Source organism: Herpailurus yagouaroundi, unplaced genomic scaffold, assembly GCF_014898765.1.
Source record: "Herpailurus yagouaroundi ecotype Mexico unplaced genomic scaffold, PumYag 199, whole genome shotgun sequence".
In the NCBI taxonomy this organism is placed as follows: Eukaryota; Metazoa; Chordata; class Mammalia; order Carnivora; family Felidae; genus Herpailurus; species Herpailurus yagouaroundi.
In genome coordinates, this window is record NW_024412430.1 from 8015776 (window position 1) to 8031289 (window position 15514).

Below are 15514 nucleotides of genomic sequence, written 5' to 3' on the forward strand. Positions count from 1 at the left end.
TTTCGGCTTTGTCAATTAATTCGTCTGCAAATAGTGCCCTGTCTCCAGATGTAGTTTCAATGCTGGAGCACTGGTTTCTTAAGGATTTAAGTTTAAAGTCAAGGGCTTCCTGCCCTAGGTGTTACAAATAAGTAGTGTCGTTTTCTTTTTGCTCCGAGTTTGTTCATCCAATCATATTCCAGTATGCAAATAAACCTTAGCCCGTGCAGATAAAAAGGAACAAATAAAGCCAAGGGCTCTATCAGAACCAAATCGCTGAGCCTGTCACCTGTGTTCCAGCTGCCGAACCAGAAATGTCGTCTTCAGGCACGCCAGACTTACCTGTCCCACTCACCAATTTGACATATAAATATACTAAGGTTAGTACAATTTATATTTGCTGCTTTGCTTCAGGTTGCTAAAAACTACATGTGTGGAAGGCATAAAAGGTCAATGTAAGTAAACCTTGTGTAAAGAGCCCTTTGCAAATACAAAAATAAAAGGCTTGCAAAATGCAGGTTTGGGTTTGGTATCTTGATCAAATAATGACTTCTAGATCGTACCAGGCAACTTTTCCTAAATTTATTTCTTAAAATATTTCTAAGTGAAAGGAATTCTCTTCTGTGTGAAAGGTTCTTGCACCAGGGTTCAGTAGACTTTACTAAGCAGTTCTATTAACTTCAGTGTAACCCAGCATGCATGATAAGAGAGGCCAATACTTACTAGAGAAACTTACTGGAAAGAGCCAAACAAATAGGAAATGATTTTTTTTTTTTTTTTTTTTTTTTTTTTTTAGGAAATGATCCTTTTTTTTTAAAGGAGAAACCGCACGCTGAAGTAAATGGTTTTTCTATATGTTTAATGAGTGTCAAAATCAAAGGACCCACGTCTGATAATTGGAGGAAAGCTCCTGTTTTAAAAACTCCAAATAGACTTGCATTATTTAGCATATCTAGGGAAAGAAAGCGTTCTTATTTCTTTCTTCGGCCAAGTTTGTTGCCATTGGAGCAGATGCATAATTGTTAACTGATAAATATTTAGAGAAACCAGAGCAGGAGCCAGACCTGGACTTAAAAATCCACAGCTAGGAAGAACGAGGAAATGGATCCTGTTTGAGTTGTTCAAAAGTATCTCTGAACTTTGCCTGTTTCACCCTGTTATATGCCTGCTTTCCTGTGAGAGTCTAGAACTCCCAAGCGAACAGATAAAACGGGCAAACAAACCAATCTGAGCAAAATCACTTAAAATTGGCTTTATGGTACACTACGCACAGCAAGCGAAGAGAGGCACCGTTCCAACTTAGGGAGAGCCATTTTGCTTTCTGAATTAGCCAATGAAAAATCAAGATCAATATAACTTAATGATAAAGCAAAAGCCCCACTATTGTTTATTTCTTCCCTTACTTGTAACCAGGGATGGTTTTGAAATCCTAAGGTCGGTTACATTTTCATTTTCATAAGCACAACAAATGAGGAAGTTGCTCAGCTGACTGATTCTTTTCCTTAGGAAAGTATCTGCCGAGATCAGATTGTGCCTTTAACATGGTGATCAGCAGCTAGAAAATGTGTTGAGGTGTTATCTTTTATGATGTTTTATTCAAAAGGAAAACATGTTTTGAATTTAATTTTATTCCAAATGCGAACATGGAAAAAGGGGGTGAGTCCATACCCTGTAACAATTTGCACTTGGGGAAGGTGTGCCCAAATGATGACAAGACTTCAGTCTTCCGAGCTTCCTTACTCCAAATTGGTCATTCACAAAACATCCAATCTAAAGCAGGCACATTAAGAAATGCATTTCATAAATGTCAAAATCATTGGCAATGACTAAAAATTATCTTACTACTATTATTACAGGGCCTTTTTTCCCCCTATGATATACTTGGGAAGATATTTTCATAGTTCCAGAATGTCACATTTTAAAAAAATGGTGGAGCGCCTGGGTGGCTCAGTCGGTTGGGCATCCAACTTCAGCTCAGGTCATGATCTCACAGTCTGTGAGTTTGAGCCCCACATCAGGCTCTGTGCTGGCAGCTCGGAGCCTGGAGCCTGCTTCAGATTCTGTGTCTCCTTCTCTCTCTGCCCCTCCCCCTGCTCGTGCTCTGTCTCTCTCTCTCTCTCTCTCTCAAAAATAAATAAACATTAAAAAAAAATTAAAAAACTGCTTTGCAGAAGTTTGCGATCTTCTTTGTTATGTGTATCTTGAGGAAGCTCTAAAGTGAAATATTCTTTCCACTGCATTAAGCTTCATTTAGTAGCTGTGAACTGAGCATGTAAAAAAACAGTAGTGGATAAATGAAATGGACCTTAAAAATCTAGCATGCAAACACAGATCTGGCGATCCTTTAACACAGAGAGATGTTTTTTAAGATTGGAATCTCCTGTTCACTTCAAAGCCGGTAGAGGAGAACACCCCTCCAAGGAAAATGAGAACCCTGAGTGTTCAAAAGAAGGTACAATTCAAAGAGCAGCCATTTGTTCTTGTTTTTAAGGACTTTTCTGGGTAGAAATACCCAATGCAAGGGAGTGAATTTTGATTGCTCACACATCTTCTCTATAAATCTGTTCTGCTCAGATAGCATTTTATTGTCTGATTTATTAGTTACAGCGTTTTTACACTTGGGAGGACACCAGTTATGTATGTAATTAAATCTAAATGGGTGAGCTTTTCAAATGCCTTTGCATTCGCTTTTTACTGTGCCCCACTGAAGAATCGTATTGAATTTGCACTTGCAGGAGGAGTTGGTAAAATGATGGTTATTCACTAAGTTGCCTGATTGCAAAGCATGGAAGGAGACATTTTATAGTGTGTGTGGAATTACCTTCAATGGGCAGCCCTTAAACTCTGTTATCTGTCTCTTACTATGTTAATGTCTTTCTCTATTGTCACCAGAAATATCTCAATCACTGGGGCAAGGTGGAGAGGAGGGACAGACAGCAGGGTTGAGTAACAAAAAAGTGATCGCAGCTCCCCATTCTCAAGTTTGAGACTGCTTTTCACCCAAACCAAAGAAGTCAGTGTTGCATATCTTTTATGACTTATTCTCTAGTACAGTCTGATTATGTTTTTATTGTTGTTGGGGTGGGTAAAACAGAGGTCAGCGTTAAGAAGTTGTTTTAAAAAGATACAAACATTTTTAGAATTTAAAACCTTAATAACATCATTATGAATCCACATAAACTCGGATTCCATTCTTAACCTGATTTTTCCCCTTTGCAATTGTAAATGAATCCCATATCTACCAGCTCATCCGTTTTACTGAGGCTTTAAATGAAGATCTTCTTCGACACTTATGTGATTGTTGGGCAAACTACATTGCTTCCCTCTGCCTCGGTTTCCTTCTGTGTAAAATGGTAATAATAAAGGTCCCAATTTCCTAAGGGGGATAAAAGCATTAAACGAGTTGAAAGCATATAAAGCGTTTGAAATAGTGCCTGGCACATGGGAAGTGATTGATTAACATTGGCTATCCCAGTCCTATTTATTTTTCTGCATTCTTTCCAATTTTCCAGAATCTTCTTTTACTCAGCCTTTCCAAGACCTCAGCCTTTCCAAGCCTTTCCAAGACCTATCACATTGGTGCGAAGTTCCCAGGGTTTATCCACTATTTCAGGGATCAAAACTTTTCTCTTACAGGATTCAGTACCTTTGTTTTCCATTCTCACTTTGCAACATTGTTGTTTTACCTTAAAAAAAAAAAAAAAAAGAGAGGGAGAGAGAGACAGAGAGACAGAGAGAAATAGAAAATTCAAGAAGATAAGCTTTCTCGGATGGGATTCAAACCCCAAAATGTTTACCTTAACTCACTGAACAATAAGATGTTCATACCAGAAAAGATGTTCATCTGCTAATGACATTTCATACACTTACATACACAGGCACTTACACGCAGAAAATAGTTGTAGCTAAAATTCATTGTGTTTACTCTGTACTAATGACTGACTAAGTTATTTGCATTGATTCTATTTACTTCTTAGGATAACCCTAGGAGGAGGTTTTTTTCTTGTTTTTTAGATGAGGAGACTGAGGACCAGAGTGGCCAAGAAACTTGCCTTAAATCATACAGCTAGAGGGGCGCCTGGGTGGGTCGGTCAGTTAAGCGTCCAACTCTTGATTTTCACTCAGGTCATGATCTCATGGTCCTGCGATGGAGCCTCATGTCGGGCTCTGCTGACAGAGAGGAGCCTGCTTGGGATTCTCTCTGTCTTTCTCTGCCCCTCCCCCGCTCATTCTCTCTCTCTCTCTCTCTCTCTCTCTCTCTCTCTTTCTTTCTTTCACAAAATAAATAAACATTAAAAAAAAACATACAGCTGGAAAGTGACACAGCTAGACTTTGAATGGGACAAGCCCTCACACCAAGTGTCTTGTCTAGGATCCAGACCATTACTTGGGAACATGGAGTTGCTGGATTATTCTGCCCTTTATTCTGACTCTCATTTGTCCATTCCTGATTACTGGAGGGGACTTGACCATGAGCCTTTCCAGCTGCTGCTCAGCTGTTCCCAGGCCAACAGGAGGAAGTTGGCGGCCAACTGAGGAAAAAAAAAAAAAGGGAGAACAATAGGGAAGCTTGGAAGCAAACAAACATTCTGCTTTGATTGGAAAGGTGGGGTTTGGGCTGGGAGAGGCTGTGATGCAGAGGATTTAGAAAGAGGTGTGCAATGTCCATGGGAACTATGTGTCTTCACCTCCTATGGAATCACTTTTGTTTGGAGTAAGAGATGACCTTCCTAGATTTCTGGTAATCATCGCATAACACATCGGAGTTAAAGATACTTTTTGGTAGAGAAGAGTTGTGAATCACTGCACACTAGGGGCCACGGGCCAGTATCTCCTCTTTAAATTCTTACAGCAAACAAATTCAGGCTGCGTGCATTTCCAGCTACCCCATTCTCTTCCCTCCTCCCATTTTCCCTTCCGTTTATTTAACAAGTCACTGAATTACCACTCTGTGCTTGGTCGGATGTATAAGGAGGCTAATAGGGTTCTTGCCTTAGGGAGCTTATGTTCTTGGAGGGTGTGGGGAAGAAAACAAGCCAGTCAGTGAATAGTTTCATCATAAATTTTGATAAATGCTAAAGAGGACAACTGACGGGAAGAGCTTGCTTTTGATGAGCTGTTCGGGAAGGTCTCTTTAAGAAAGGGACATTTAAGGTGAGCCTGATTGATGCAGAGCATAAAGTGTCCTTGGAAACCTGGGGGTAGGGGTGGGGGTAGGGGGTGGGGGGGAGAACCAGGAACCGGAGGTGAGGGCAGGTGCAAAGTCCTTTACAGGGAAGAGCCTGCTGTGTTCAAAGATCTATCAAAAAGCTAACAGGGCTGTAGTAAAGGGAGGCCGAGAATAGAGCAGGTGAGGCTGGAGGAGGAGGCTGCGGCCAGACCGCCTGACGGATTTTGTAGGAGGGAGACCACGGAGGGCTGCTTCAAACAGAACGGGACTCAAGTTCAAGACAAAGCTGATTGTGCAGAGGCACTGCTTTCACTTGGGAAATGTTGCTAACTCCCTTCTGATTGAGGCAATATTCTGTTTGCTTTTGGCTTGCAAGCAGTTGAACAAATAGCTGGGTGGCTGCAAGGGACGGTGGCTTAACAAGATAAACGCGGCTTCGATTTCCAGCTCTTCTACTTATTTCATGCTATGACCTTGGCCAGGCTTCTAATCTCCTTGAGTTTCAGTTACCCTGTCTGTAAATTGGGAATAATAATAACTACCTTGGAAAGTGGCCGTGAGAATTAAGTGAGGGAATTTGTGGAAAACGCCTGGCACTTATTAGCTGCTTGGTCCAGGCTCTCTTTAACCCTCTCCTTTCCAAGATGACTCTTGCAATTCTCTAGGGATTCTTTTCCTGATGGACATGGAATGAATTCTTGCAACGCCTGTCATAGTTTAAAAATGCTTACATCTACTGCTCTCATTTGAGGCTCCTAAGTAACCCGTGGGAGGGAGTTAGGACATGTTACTAGTGTCCCATTTTAAAGCTGAGGGAACCAGAGTGCAGACATCTTCAGTGATTTGTTCAAGGTCACACGGCCCTCAGGAGGCACGGATGGAATGAACTGGATTTCGAAGCTTCTCATTTCAGATCTGATACTTTTCCACACGATACCATTTCCCCCTACATGCTAGCCGCGGTCCCACTCGCATCCTCCTGGATGGTCTCTAACAAGTGCTTTCAGACCCGTTGCTTCATTTGTATTGTGCCTTCCTCACTCTGATTGAGAGAGTGGACATTTGGATGATGAAAGTAGAGGTATGATTTGGGCACTAGATCCCCAGACAGGTGGACCAACAAGAGAGAAGGCACTCTAGGGTAGTGCTTCTCGAATTTGACTATGCAGGTGATTCAGGGAGGATTCTTGCTGAAATGTAACTTCTGATTCTGCAGTGAGGTCTGAGATTCTGCATTTCTTTTTTCTTTTAATTTATTTTTGAGAAAAAGAGAGACAGAGCACGAGTGGGGGAGGGTCTGAGACAGAGGCAGACACAGAATCCGAAGCAGGCTCCAGGCTCTACACTATCAAAATGGAGCCCGACGCGGGACTCAAACTCACAAACCGTGAGATGGTGACCTGAGCCAAAGTCAGGTGCTTAACCAACCGAGCCCCCCAGACGCCCTTCAGATTCTGCATGTCTAACAGACTTCCTCGTTTTGCTGATGCCACTCAAAGTGTGGCCACTTGACCAACAGTAATGGCCTAATAGTTTTGGGTCAACCTCATAATTTTACCTGTAATGACCATCACCTAGTTGCTTAGGGACCTTTCTCTTTCTCTCAGAAACTTACATGCAGCCAGCTCAGAATCACTGACCTTCCCCCTTCAGAAAGTGCCTGAGTCCAACAGGAGCCAGGTGGTGGCCACGAACCCATGGTGGAACCAACATTGATTTTGCTCCCGGGAGGTAACCATTCAGTACAAATGCAATGTTTTAGCTCATCTCTGAGGACTACTGTCTTGGCAAATCATTTCATTCTCTGGCACCTGCCTGCTTCAAGAAACCTAATCAGTAGCAATCCTAAAGTGAATAACGCATGCTCTAAGGGATAGTTTGAGCCCAGTTTCACGAGGAGTCTCGCTACTTCAAGTGTTCACGTGACTTCTTTAAACTGGACTTCACCTACTAGATTTGTCAATACCTTCTTGCCAGAATGAGAGGGCTGTGTGAGAAGACTCTTAGGGATTATGGGAAAAAGCTCCTTTGCAGAGGAACCCAAAGTTAAGGTCATGCCTCCAATGTGGCATGAGTAATCTGTGGGCTGATGTAATACAGATACATATCTGAAACCTCATGGGAAAACAGGCATTGATAAAATGGTGATACCTTTCTCTCAAAGCAGCAGTCACCTGGCTTGTGGTGGTGTTACTGATGGTGGCAGTTTGGGTTTTCATGATGCTGGTATAATTATGGCCAAATCCCTCACCCATTTACCAGGTTTAAGTAGCAACATAGAGCCGTGTTCAAAAGAACACGGGCAATGGTTGCTTCATAACTCAAGCCGCTGCTAAAATATCAGAGGAGCAGATATTTGTGTGAACCCTGATGCCATAAACCGATAGATTTTGAGCACGTCTGTGTCTCAAAATCTCCCCCACACAGACACTGTTTGCAAGGGATGTAAATTGTTGCTAATATTTGGTTTTCTGATCACATGCTGTAATATCTCTACCTGATGACTGTATCGTAATGCTGAAATCGTTAACGAAAATTTGTTTCCTGGGAATCTATGTGCACAAATATCACAGATGTCAAAACTTTGCCTGAACAACTACTAACTTCCCCCTCCATCCAGGTCCTCATGGGACCATTTCCACTGCTCTCCGGATCCTTACTACGAAATTGAAACAAGGCAAACAACACATAACCGAACTGCGCTCCGTATCTGGCACTCTCTCTGGAAGGGAGAAGGCTCCCATGCAAGCAATTGTATTGTTGAACCTTAATATTGTGAAATGTACGGAGAAAAAAAGGACGAACTTTCTGGTGCTTCTGCATCTTACCTCTTTGATACGGTGTATGCGTGATGTGCAGAGGTCATTGATGAGTACTTTTGTCACCTGTGGGACGTAGGGAAGTTGTGCTTCGAAACAGACACGCCTTCTCATCTTTTCCTTTCCTGAGTCAAAAAAGCTGAAGGGCTTTTTCAAACAAGAGTAAAAGAGTATATATTCGTGTTACTGAAGTCAGACTATAATATAAAGCAGAAACGAAAGGAAAATTTTCTTTCTCCTACAATTGTTTTGGTCACTCCCATTGTTTTCATTCCTCTGACTACAGTTAAATATTTTCTTCCCTTCTGTTATTTCCTCCTTAATTTCCTTTTTGATTTTTTTTCTTTCTCTTTTTTTTTTTTTTTTACTTTCAGTCTCAACATTTTGCTTTGCTGCCTCAGGGTTTGGGGTGAAAGGAGTTGCCGGAGATGTAGCTTTGATTCTTTTAAATGTTTAACACCTCCGCCTGACTTTTGTTCAGCCTCTCCTATTATTCATGCCCCATCTTAATATCCCCCCTCCCCCTCCAAAGTCTTCGGTACTTTTGTAGGTGCCTAACGCTGAGAAGAGTTTGCACATTTACAGCATATACCCCTTCCTGTACATTTACCCATCACTCCACATGCTGTGACCCAGGTTCTCAGTTTTGGAAGTGCACACAGGGGACGTAAGACGGGGAATTCTGTTACCCTCCCTCACCCTTGGTGTATCGCAAAAGAAATTCTCTGTGCATTGAAAATGTGAGCTATTAACATCCCTCTGCCACTGAGAAAGCGCTGGCTTCCCTTAGAGGATCTAAAGCCACTGCTGTAGCCCCAAAGAGGTGATGTGACCTTAGGGCACCTTGGATATCTATTGGAGGGAGTCAGGGCCTCTCTCCCCTTTAAGCCAACAGGTTCCAAAATGTTCTATCAACAGGAAAGGCTAATAGGTTTTATTTTGCCTGTTAGTCAAATTCGGCTTGATCCAAGCCAGAAATATTTTGAGGAAAGGGCTGATTTATTTAGAATTGTAACTTTATGCCAAACACATTAAGACATAATTTTTACCCTGGAAAGCCCTTTTTTTTTTCCCTCAAAATTATGATGTATTCTTGGGCACTAAACTGCATTCAGGAAACGGCCACTTCTTTTTAAAATCAAAGGTCACGAGGCATCCCTTAAAGGCTGACATATCTAAAATTTAAAAAGTAAAAATCAATTTTTAAGTTTCCTCCACATTCCCATTGATTGTTTCCCCAAATGAGAAGCACTTGATGTCTAACAGCATGCATAGGAGTCTCTAATTCCCAATCAATACTGTGAACTTTAAGCTGAGGTCTAGTTACATATATTATTCACAAGTATCCTGCGTCCCAAACTCGTAATTAGCATGTAGTTAATACAACAGTTAAATAGAACCCAAGATGTTTTTCTTTTATACGATGATCCCTTTCCCCCCAAAACTTGCTGAAGGCAAACAGCAAATGGAAAATGAGGTGGTCACCATGATAGATCATTTCCACGGGCCTGAAATAGGTTTCATGATTATTATACCAAACATCCGTTAGCCTACACGGCTTCACATAACCATTTTATACAACAGAAAAGATGATTATTCACAAACATTTGGTCACACAGTTAGCTGGAAGGCAGGTGTCCAATGTAAAACCCACAAAATTAAAGCAGAAAGAAAAAGGTCATTAAGGTAGTTCTTGCCCAAAAACTTTTCCACGGCTGAGGAGAAGAAAGGGAAGGGAGGGTACCTGGCCTTTACAGCCACCTTGGTCATCTCATTAATATAGGCTGGGCTCTGTTTATTTGCCGAAAGGCCCCTGTTTGGGGGAGAACGCATATATCTCGTAATCCGAAGACTGTATTGCTATCTCAGTATACTCTCCAGCCTTATGGACGCATGCCTGGAATGTTAAAAATTGTCTCCCAGCTACGGGGCGCCTGGGTGGCGCAGTCGGTTAAGCGTCCCACTTCAGCCAGGTCACGATCTCGCGCTCCGTGAGTTCGAGCCCCGCGTCAGGCTCTGGGCTGACGGCTCAGAGCCTGGAGCCTGTTTCCGATTCTGTGTCTCCCTCTCTCTCTGCCCCTCGCCCGTTCATGCTCTGTCTCTCTCTGTCCCCAAAATAAATAAATGTTGAAAAAAAAAATGAAAAAAAAAATTGTCTCCCAGCTAATCTCCTGGGACTCTGGCTGCTCTGCTTCAATCCATGTTGGGTACATTAACATCAGCATTCCTAAAACACCCATTCGATCCTGTCATGCCCTTATTACATCCGGAACAGAGTCCAACCTTCTCACTCTACAGACCAGATCAAGATTCGCTACAATCTGGCGTCCTTTTCATCATCGAAATCTATCTATGACTTGTTTCCACAAATTCTCTGCCTGTGTCCCGTGACCTCTTCCCTGGGTTACACGTGTCCAGAGGCTGGTTCCTTCCCTGGCTCTTGTTCCCCGTCTTTCCACCAATCCGATCCCATCCTTCAGGGATGCCTTCTTCTGGCCCGTTTCCTACCCTTTCGTGAGTTCCACTCTGCAATTCACTGACTGAAGCACTGCTCTGGTCTTTACCCTACAACCTTCCATTTTTTACTGGCTGATCCTGATGCGAATACATGCCCTTCTTTGATTACAAGCCCCTTGAAGGCAGGGGCTCACTCTCTCATGCTTTCCCATGGTACCTTCCAGGTGCCTCAGGTATTTACTCACTATTTGGAAGAACATAAGTAATTTAATAGCAGGATATGAAAGGCTAGTTGAGGAAAGAGGGGAAAAGAATGTTAAGTCCAATTGGACCAACTAGTGAAATCATCACGAGGAGATGATACTTTAAGTGAGACTTGAAGTATGAGTAGAAGAAACCAGTGAAACTCCAGCCTGAGGAACAGCATGAGTAAATAAATAAATAAACAGCATAAATAAATCAGTGAGGCTTGAAGTATGAGTAGAAGAAAACAGTGAAACTTCAGCCTGAGGAACAGCATGAATAAATAAAGGAACAGCATGCAGCAGAAGGGCATGGTGTTTGAGACAGTAGAATGAAACTAAAATACAGGGTAAACTGAGGAAAAAAAGAAAAAGTTGGAAAAGCATATTGGGGCTATTTATGGTTAGGAGAAGCATATCTGGAAAACCTAGAAGAACCACCTAAGTGTCCCAAGGAGTGGCCAAAATGTGAATTGGGTTGGTTTAGGAAGATTATGATAAGGGTGGGGGGGGGGGAGATTATATTCTAATGAGGCAGAGGTGGGGGGCAGGAAGAACAAGCCATCTTTTTATGATAGTATAAGACAAAATGATACCAAAGGATGACTAGGAATTGTGTGTGTCATTAACAGGAGAGGGAAAATGTGTGTGTGTGTGTGTGTGTGTGTGTGTGTGCGCCTGTGAGAGAGAGAGAGAGAGAGAGAAGAAGAGAGAGAGAGAGAATGTGTAAGCAGCATAAAGCTAGGGATGACAGTGAGACGAATCTGGGACACATTGTTTAAGATGTTTCACAGCCATCTCTTTTTTTTTTTTTTTTAATTTTTTTTTTCAACGTTTATTTATTTTTGGGACAGAGAGAGACAGAGCATGAACAGGGGAGGGGCAGAGAGAGAGGGAGACACAGAATCAGAAACAGGCTCCAGGCTCTGAGCCATCAGCCCAGAGCCTGACGTGGGGCTCGAACTCACGGAGCGCGAGATCGTGACCTGGCTGAAGTGGGACGCTTAACCGACTGCGCCACCCAGGCGCCCCTATCTCTTGGGAAGAAAAATACAAGAAAGTAAGGACTAGGGATGCATAAAGGAAAATACTCTTTAAAAGTAATTACAAGATTCTCTAAAATGTGTTCATGAGGGCTAGAATGCTGATGCACTCGTTGGGCAAGTCAGTAACTTTTTAATTCTTTTTTTAAATGTTTATTTATATTTGAGAGAGAGATAGCACGTGTGTGTGAGCAGGGGAGGGGCAGAGAGGGAGAGGGGACAGAGGATCCCAGGGGGGCTCTGCGCTGACAACAGAGAACCAGATGCAGGGCTTGAATCACGAGGGGCTCAAACTCACAAACCGGGAGATCATGACTTGAGACAAAGTCAGAGGCTTAACTGATTGAGCCATCCAGGTGCCCCAGGGCAAGTCAGTATTGAATTTTTCCTTCTTCCAGGTGAACTCAGATGACATCATGTTTTTCATGAAGGACATTATCTGCGTGCCATTACCCTTTCCCATACCTCCATGGCTCTGTCCTTGAATCTCTAGTCTCATCAGAACTGCTATGCACCCCCTCCCCCTTTATTTATTCATGCACATTTTTTCCCTGTCAATTCCAGGCTAGCACTACAGTTTTTCGAGCTCCTCTAAACACCTGGGCTGATGCTGTTTTGACATATAAATAATTGTGTTGGTGTGAATAGGCAGATAAGAAAGATCATCCTTCCCTTTTTTTTTTCCAGCAAATCACAAATATCATAGTGTGCTCATGTGCAGAATATTATTGGTCTTACCCATGTGTAGCTACTGGATTGTTGGTCTTTTGATTCAATTTTAAGTTATTTATTCAAGAATCTTTGATGGACCTTAAAAATCACCTGAAGGCTGAGATCGTATTGGACTGTGTGGATAAACCAGAAAACCAGACCAACGTAGTTCTCGACCTTATCTTACAAAGCTTACAGCCTAGGAGAGAGGGGAGACATTTAAAAATGACTTTTCAAAAAAGTGACAAGTTTTACGATGGAAGTTTAGGAGACCAGGGAAACAGTTTTGAGATCAGGCTGTCTAAGTAATCTTGTCAATTACAGAATATAGAATTAATTGTACTTAAGCATTTAGGGATACATGATAATATACATTTTACTAATTTGACAGAATATTAAGCTATGATATAGACATGACTTCATAGAATAGCTAAGTTAGTGTAAATTCACAGGTTATTTGAAATATATACAATATGAGTAACTAAACTGAAAATGTATAATCTTGATAGCTGCCACTGGGGAATTTTTAATAGCCAACTGATTTGTATTAAGTATAGCAACAAATTTAAACCTCGGTTTGGGGGAGGGGGGCAGTGTTTCAATACTTTCTTCCTCTGGGTTGCACTGTTAATAATTTATCTTTAAATATCAAGTAAGGGGCGGTGTCTGAATTAAGATATATGTTAAAAATATAGTGCGTATGTCACCCTTCATTTAAAACTGCATGTATCACAGTGATTCTGTGATTCACAATTAGATACAATAATTCACGTTGTAATAATAAATCTAATGGAAGGTTGTAATACATAATGTTCAATAGCATGCTTTTGGTGACTTTTATGTTTCAAAACTAAATAAGAAAAAGGAGAATAAACAAGAAATAATGAAATGAGAGAAGGGACAAGAAATTCTAGCTTTTTCCAGAAACAAAACATAACTTTATTTACCACAAAAGGAGGACTTCTTAATTAGGCTTTGCAAAATATTTTTACTCTGTAAAATGACACATCAAGACCCTATTAGGCTCCATAATGAAGCAAAGGTTGAAACTCATACTTTTTAAATGACATACTAACATTTTCAAATATTACTATTCTTTCATACGCAGAACAAAATCCCATGTTTTCTAGACCCCTCTGTCTATTTAGATGCAAGTCTCTTCGATATCACTAAGAAATCTAGTGCCTGATTTTATCTGAGGGCAAATAAATGATTAGATAATCTCTTTAAAAGAATACAACCCTTATGCCTTGAAAAAGCCAGTGAAAACATGTCACTCACCAATTTTTTTTTCTACGCAAACTTCTTTTAAAACCTACCTTTAAAATAGTAAAATAAAGGATCAGAAAATAGTCACTTATGATACCAAATCTCCAGCAGCCCAACATGAGAAACTTCAGAATCTGAAGTGAAGAATTGAGATGATTAATCGAAATTAAAGCCACCAAAGCCTCTGCCCATACCTCAAACTCAGATACAAGCACTATTTCTAGATTTTTTTCTCTGGTCTGTATTTTCTAGGGTTCAAACGACCTCATACCTCAGTGTAATTTCAAAGTATGGCTTTGTTTAAAAAAATTTTTTTTTAATGTTTTTATTTATTTTTGCGACAGAGAGAGACAGAACATGAGCAGGGGAGGGCCAGAGAGAGAGGGAGACACAGAATCTGAAGCAGGCTCCAGGCTCTGAGCTGTCAGCACAGAGCCCGATGCGGGGCTCAAACCCACAGACTGTGAGATCATGACCTGAGCCGAAGTCGGACGCTCAACCGACGAGCCACCCAGGCGCCCCATTATTGCTTTGTTTTAATAAGTGTGTGTACACACGCATGCACACGCGTGTGTGTCCGTGTGTATAAATGTCTTGAACGGCCCAAAATGCCTTGTAGGGTGGGGCAGGTGAGGTAGGTGAAGGAGGTAAGGTTTTAACATTGGCCTCACTTAGGCCTATTGAAATGCTGTAAGTCTGTAAAAGAACTTCTGAAATTTGCTGCATATTTAAACGCTCCTTTCTTTTCCTCTCTATAGATTTTCATAAACAATGAGTGGCATAATTCAGTGAGTGGCAAGAAATTTCCTGTCTTTAATCCTGCAACCGAAGAGAAACTCTGTGAAGTAGAAGAAGGAGATAAGGTGGGTTTCGCAGCACATAGGCCGGGTTTCTTTGTTGGTCAACATCCTGAGCTCCCAAACAGGCCACAACTTGTAACATGTCATGAAAATACCATTTCTGGGGCCCTGTGGGAAAATTTTCTTGGTACATAAAGGGCACCCAGTAGCCTTGTGATAATGATGAGCCTAGGTTTCTGGGTGTTGTGCTGGGTTTTTTTTTTTACACTATTTCTCCTTGCTTGCTCTTCAATTTAAATAATATTGGGGCTTATTGTACAAACAGACTATATGTAAAGTGGTCATAGATGGATAGAGTAGAGAAATCCCTTATTCTTATAAAATGGTTTTGTTTTTTTTTTTTTTTTTTTGGAGCGCCTGGGTGCCTCAGTCGGTTAAGCGTCCGACTCTTGATTTTGGCTGAAGTCACGACCTCATGGTTTGTGGGTTTAAGCCCTGCATCGGGCTCTGCGCTGACAACGCGAAGCCTGTTTGGGATTCTGTCTTCTTCTCTCTCTGCCCCTCCCTCACTTGCTCTCTATCCCTCTCTCAAAATAAATACAAATAAACTTAAAAAAAAAAAAGATTTAAAATTGTTCTTTTTTAAGTTGCAAAATGAAACTAAGCAAACAATGTAGGACGTTTGAAATGGTATATTGCCAAGTTAGTTGACTAAAAATCATTGAAAGAACATTGATTAGTACCTTTAAAAATTGAACTTTTAGGGGCACCTGGGTGGCGCAGTCGGTTAAGCGTCCGACTTCAGCCAGGTCACAATCTCGCGGTCCGTGAGTTCGAGCCCCGCGTCGGGCTCTGGGCTGATGGCTCAGAGCCTGGAGCCTGTTTCCGATTCTGTGTCTCCCTCTCTCTCTGCCCTTCCCCTGTTCATGCTCTCTTTCTCTGTCTCAAAAACAAATAAACGTTAAAAAAAAAAATTGAACTTTTAAATCAGTGAAACTGAACCATTAAAGGTATTGTTGCTTTC

At 41.5% G+C, this 15514-nt stretch overlaps 1 protein-coding gene across 1 annotated transcript in view; it reads left to right on the top strand.

Annotated features, from left to right (window-relative positions):
* Positions 1 to 225: 225 nt before the first annotated feature.
* Positions 226 to 15514, top strand: part of ALDH1A1 (aldehyde dehydrogenase 1 family member A1) — a 59963-nt gene continuing 44674 nt past the window's right edge. Inside the window, exons 1-2 of the mRNA XM_040449342.1 lie at positions 226 to 359; positions 14449 to 14553. Of these exons, the coding sequence (XP_040305276.1) occupies positions 294 to 359; positions 14449 to 14553 (171 nt within the window). The 5' untranslated portion in view covers positions 226 to 293. The remainder of the gene's footprint in view (positions 360 to 14448; positions 14554 to 15514) is intronic.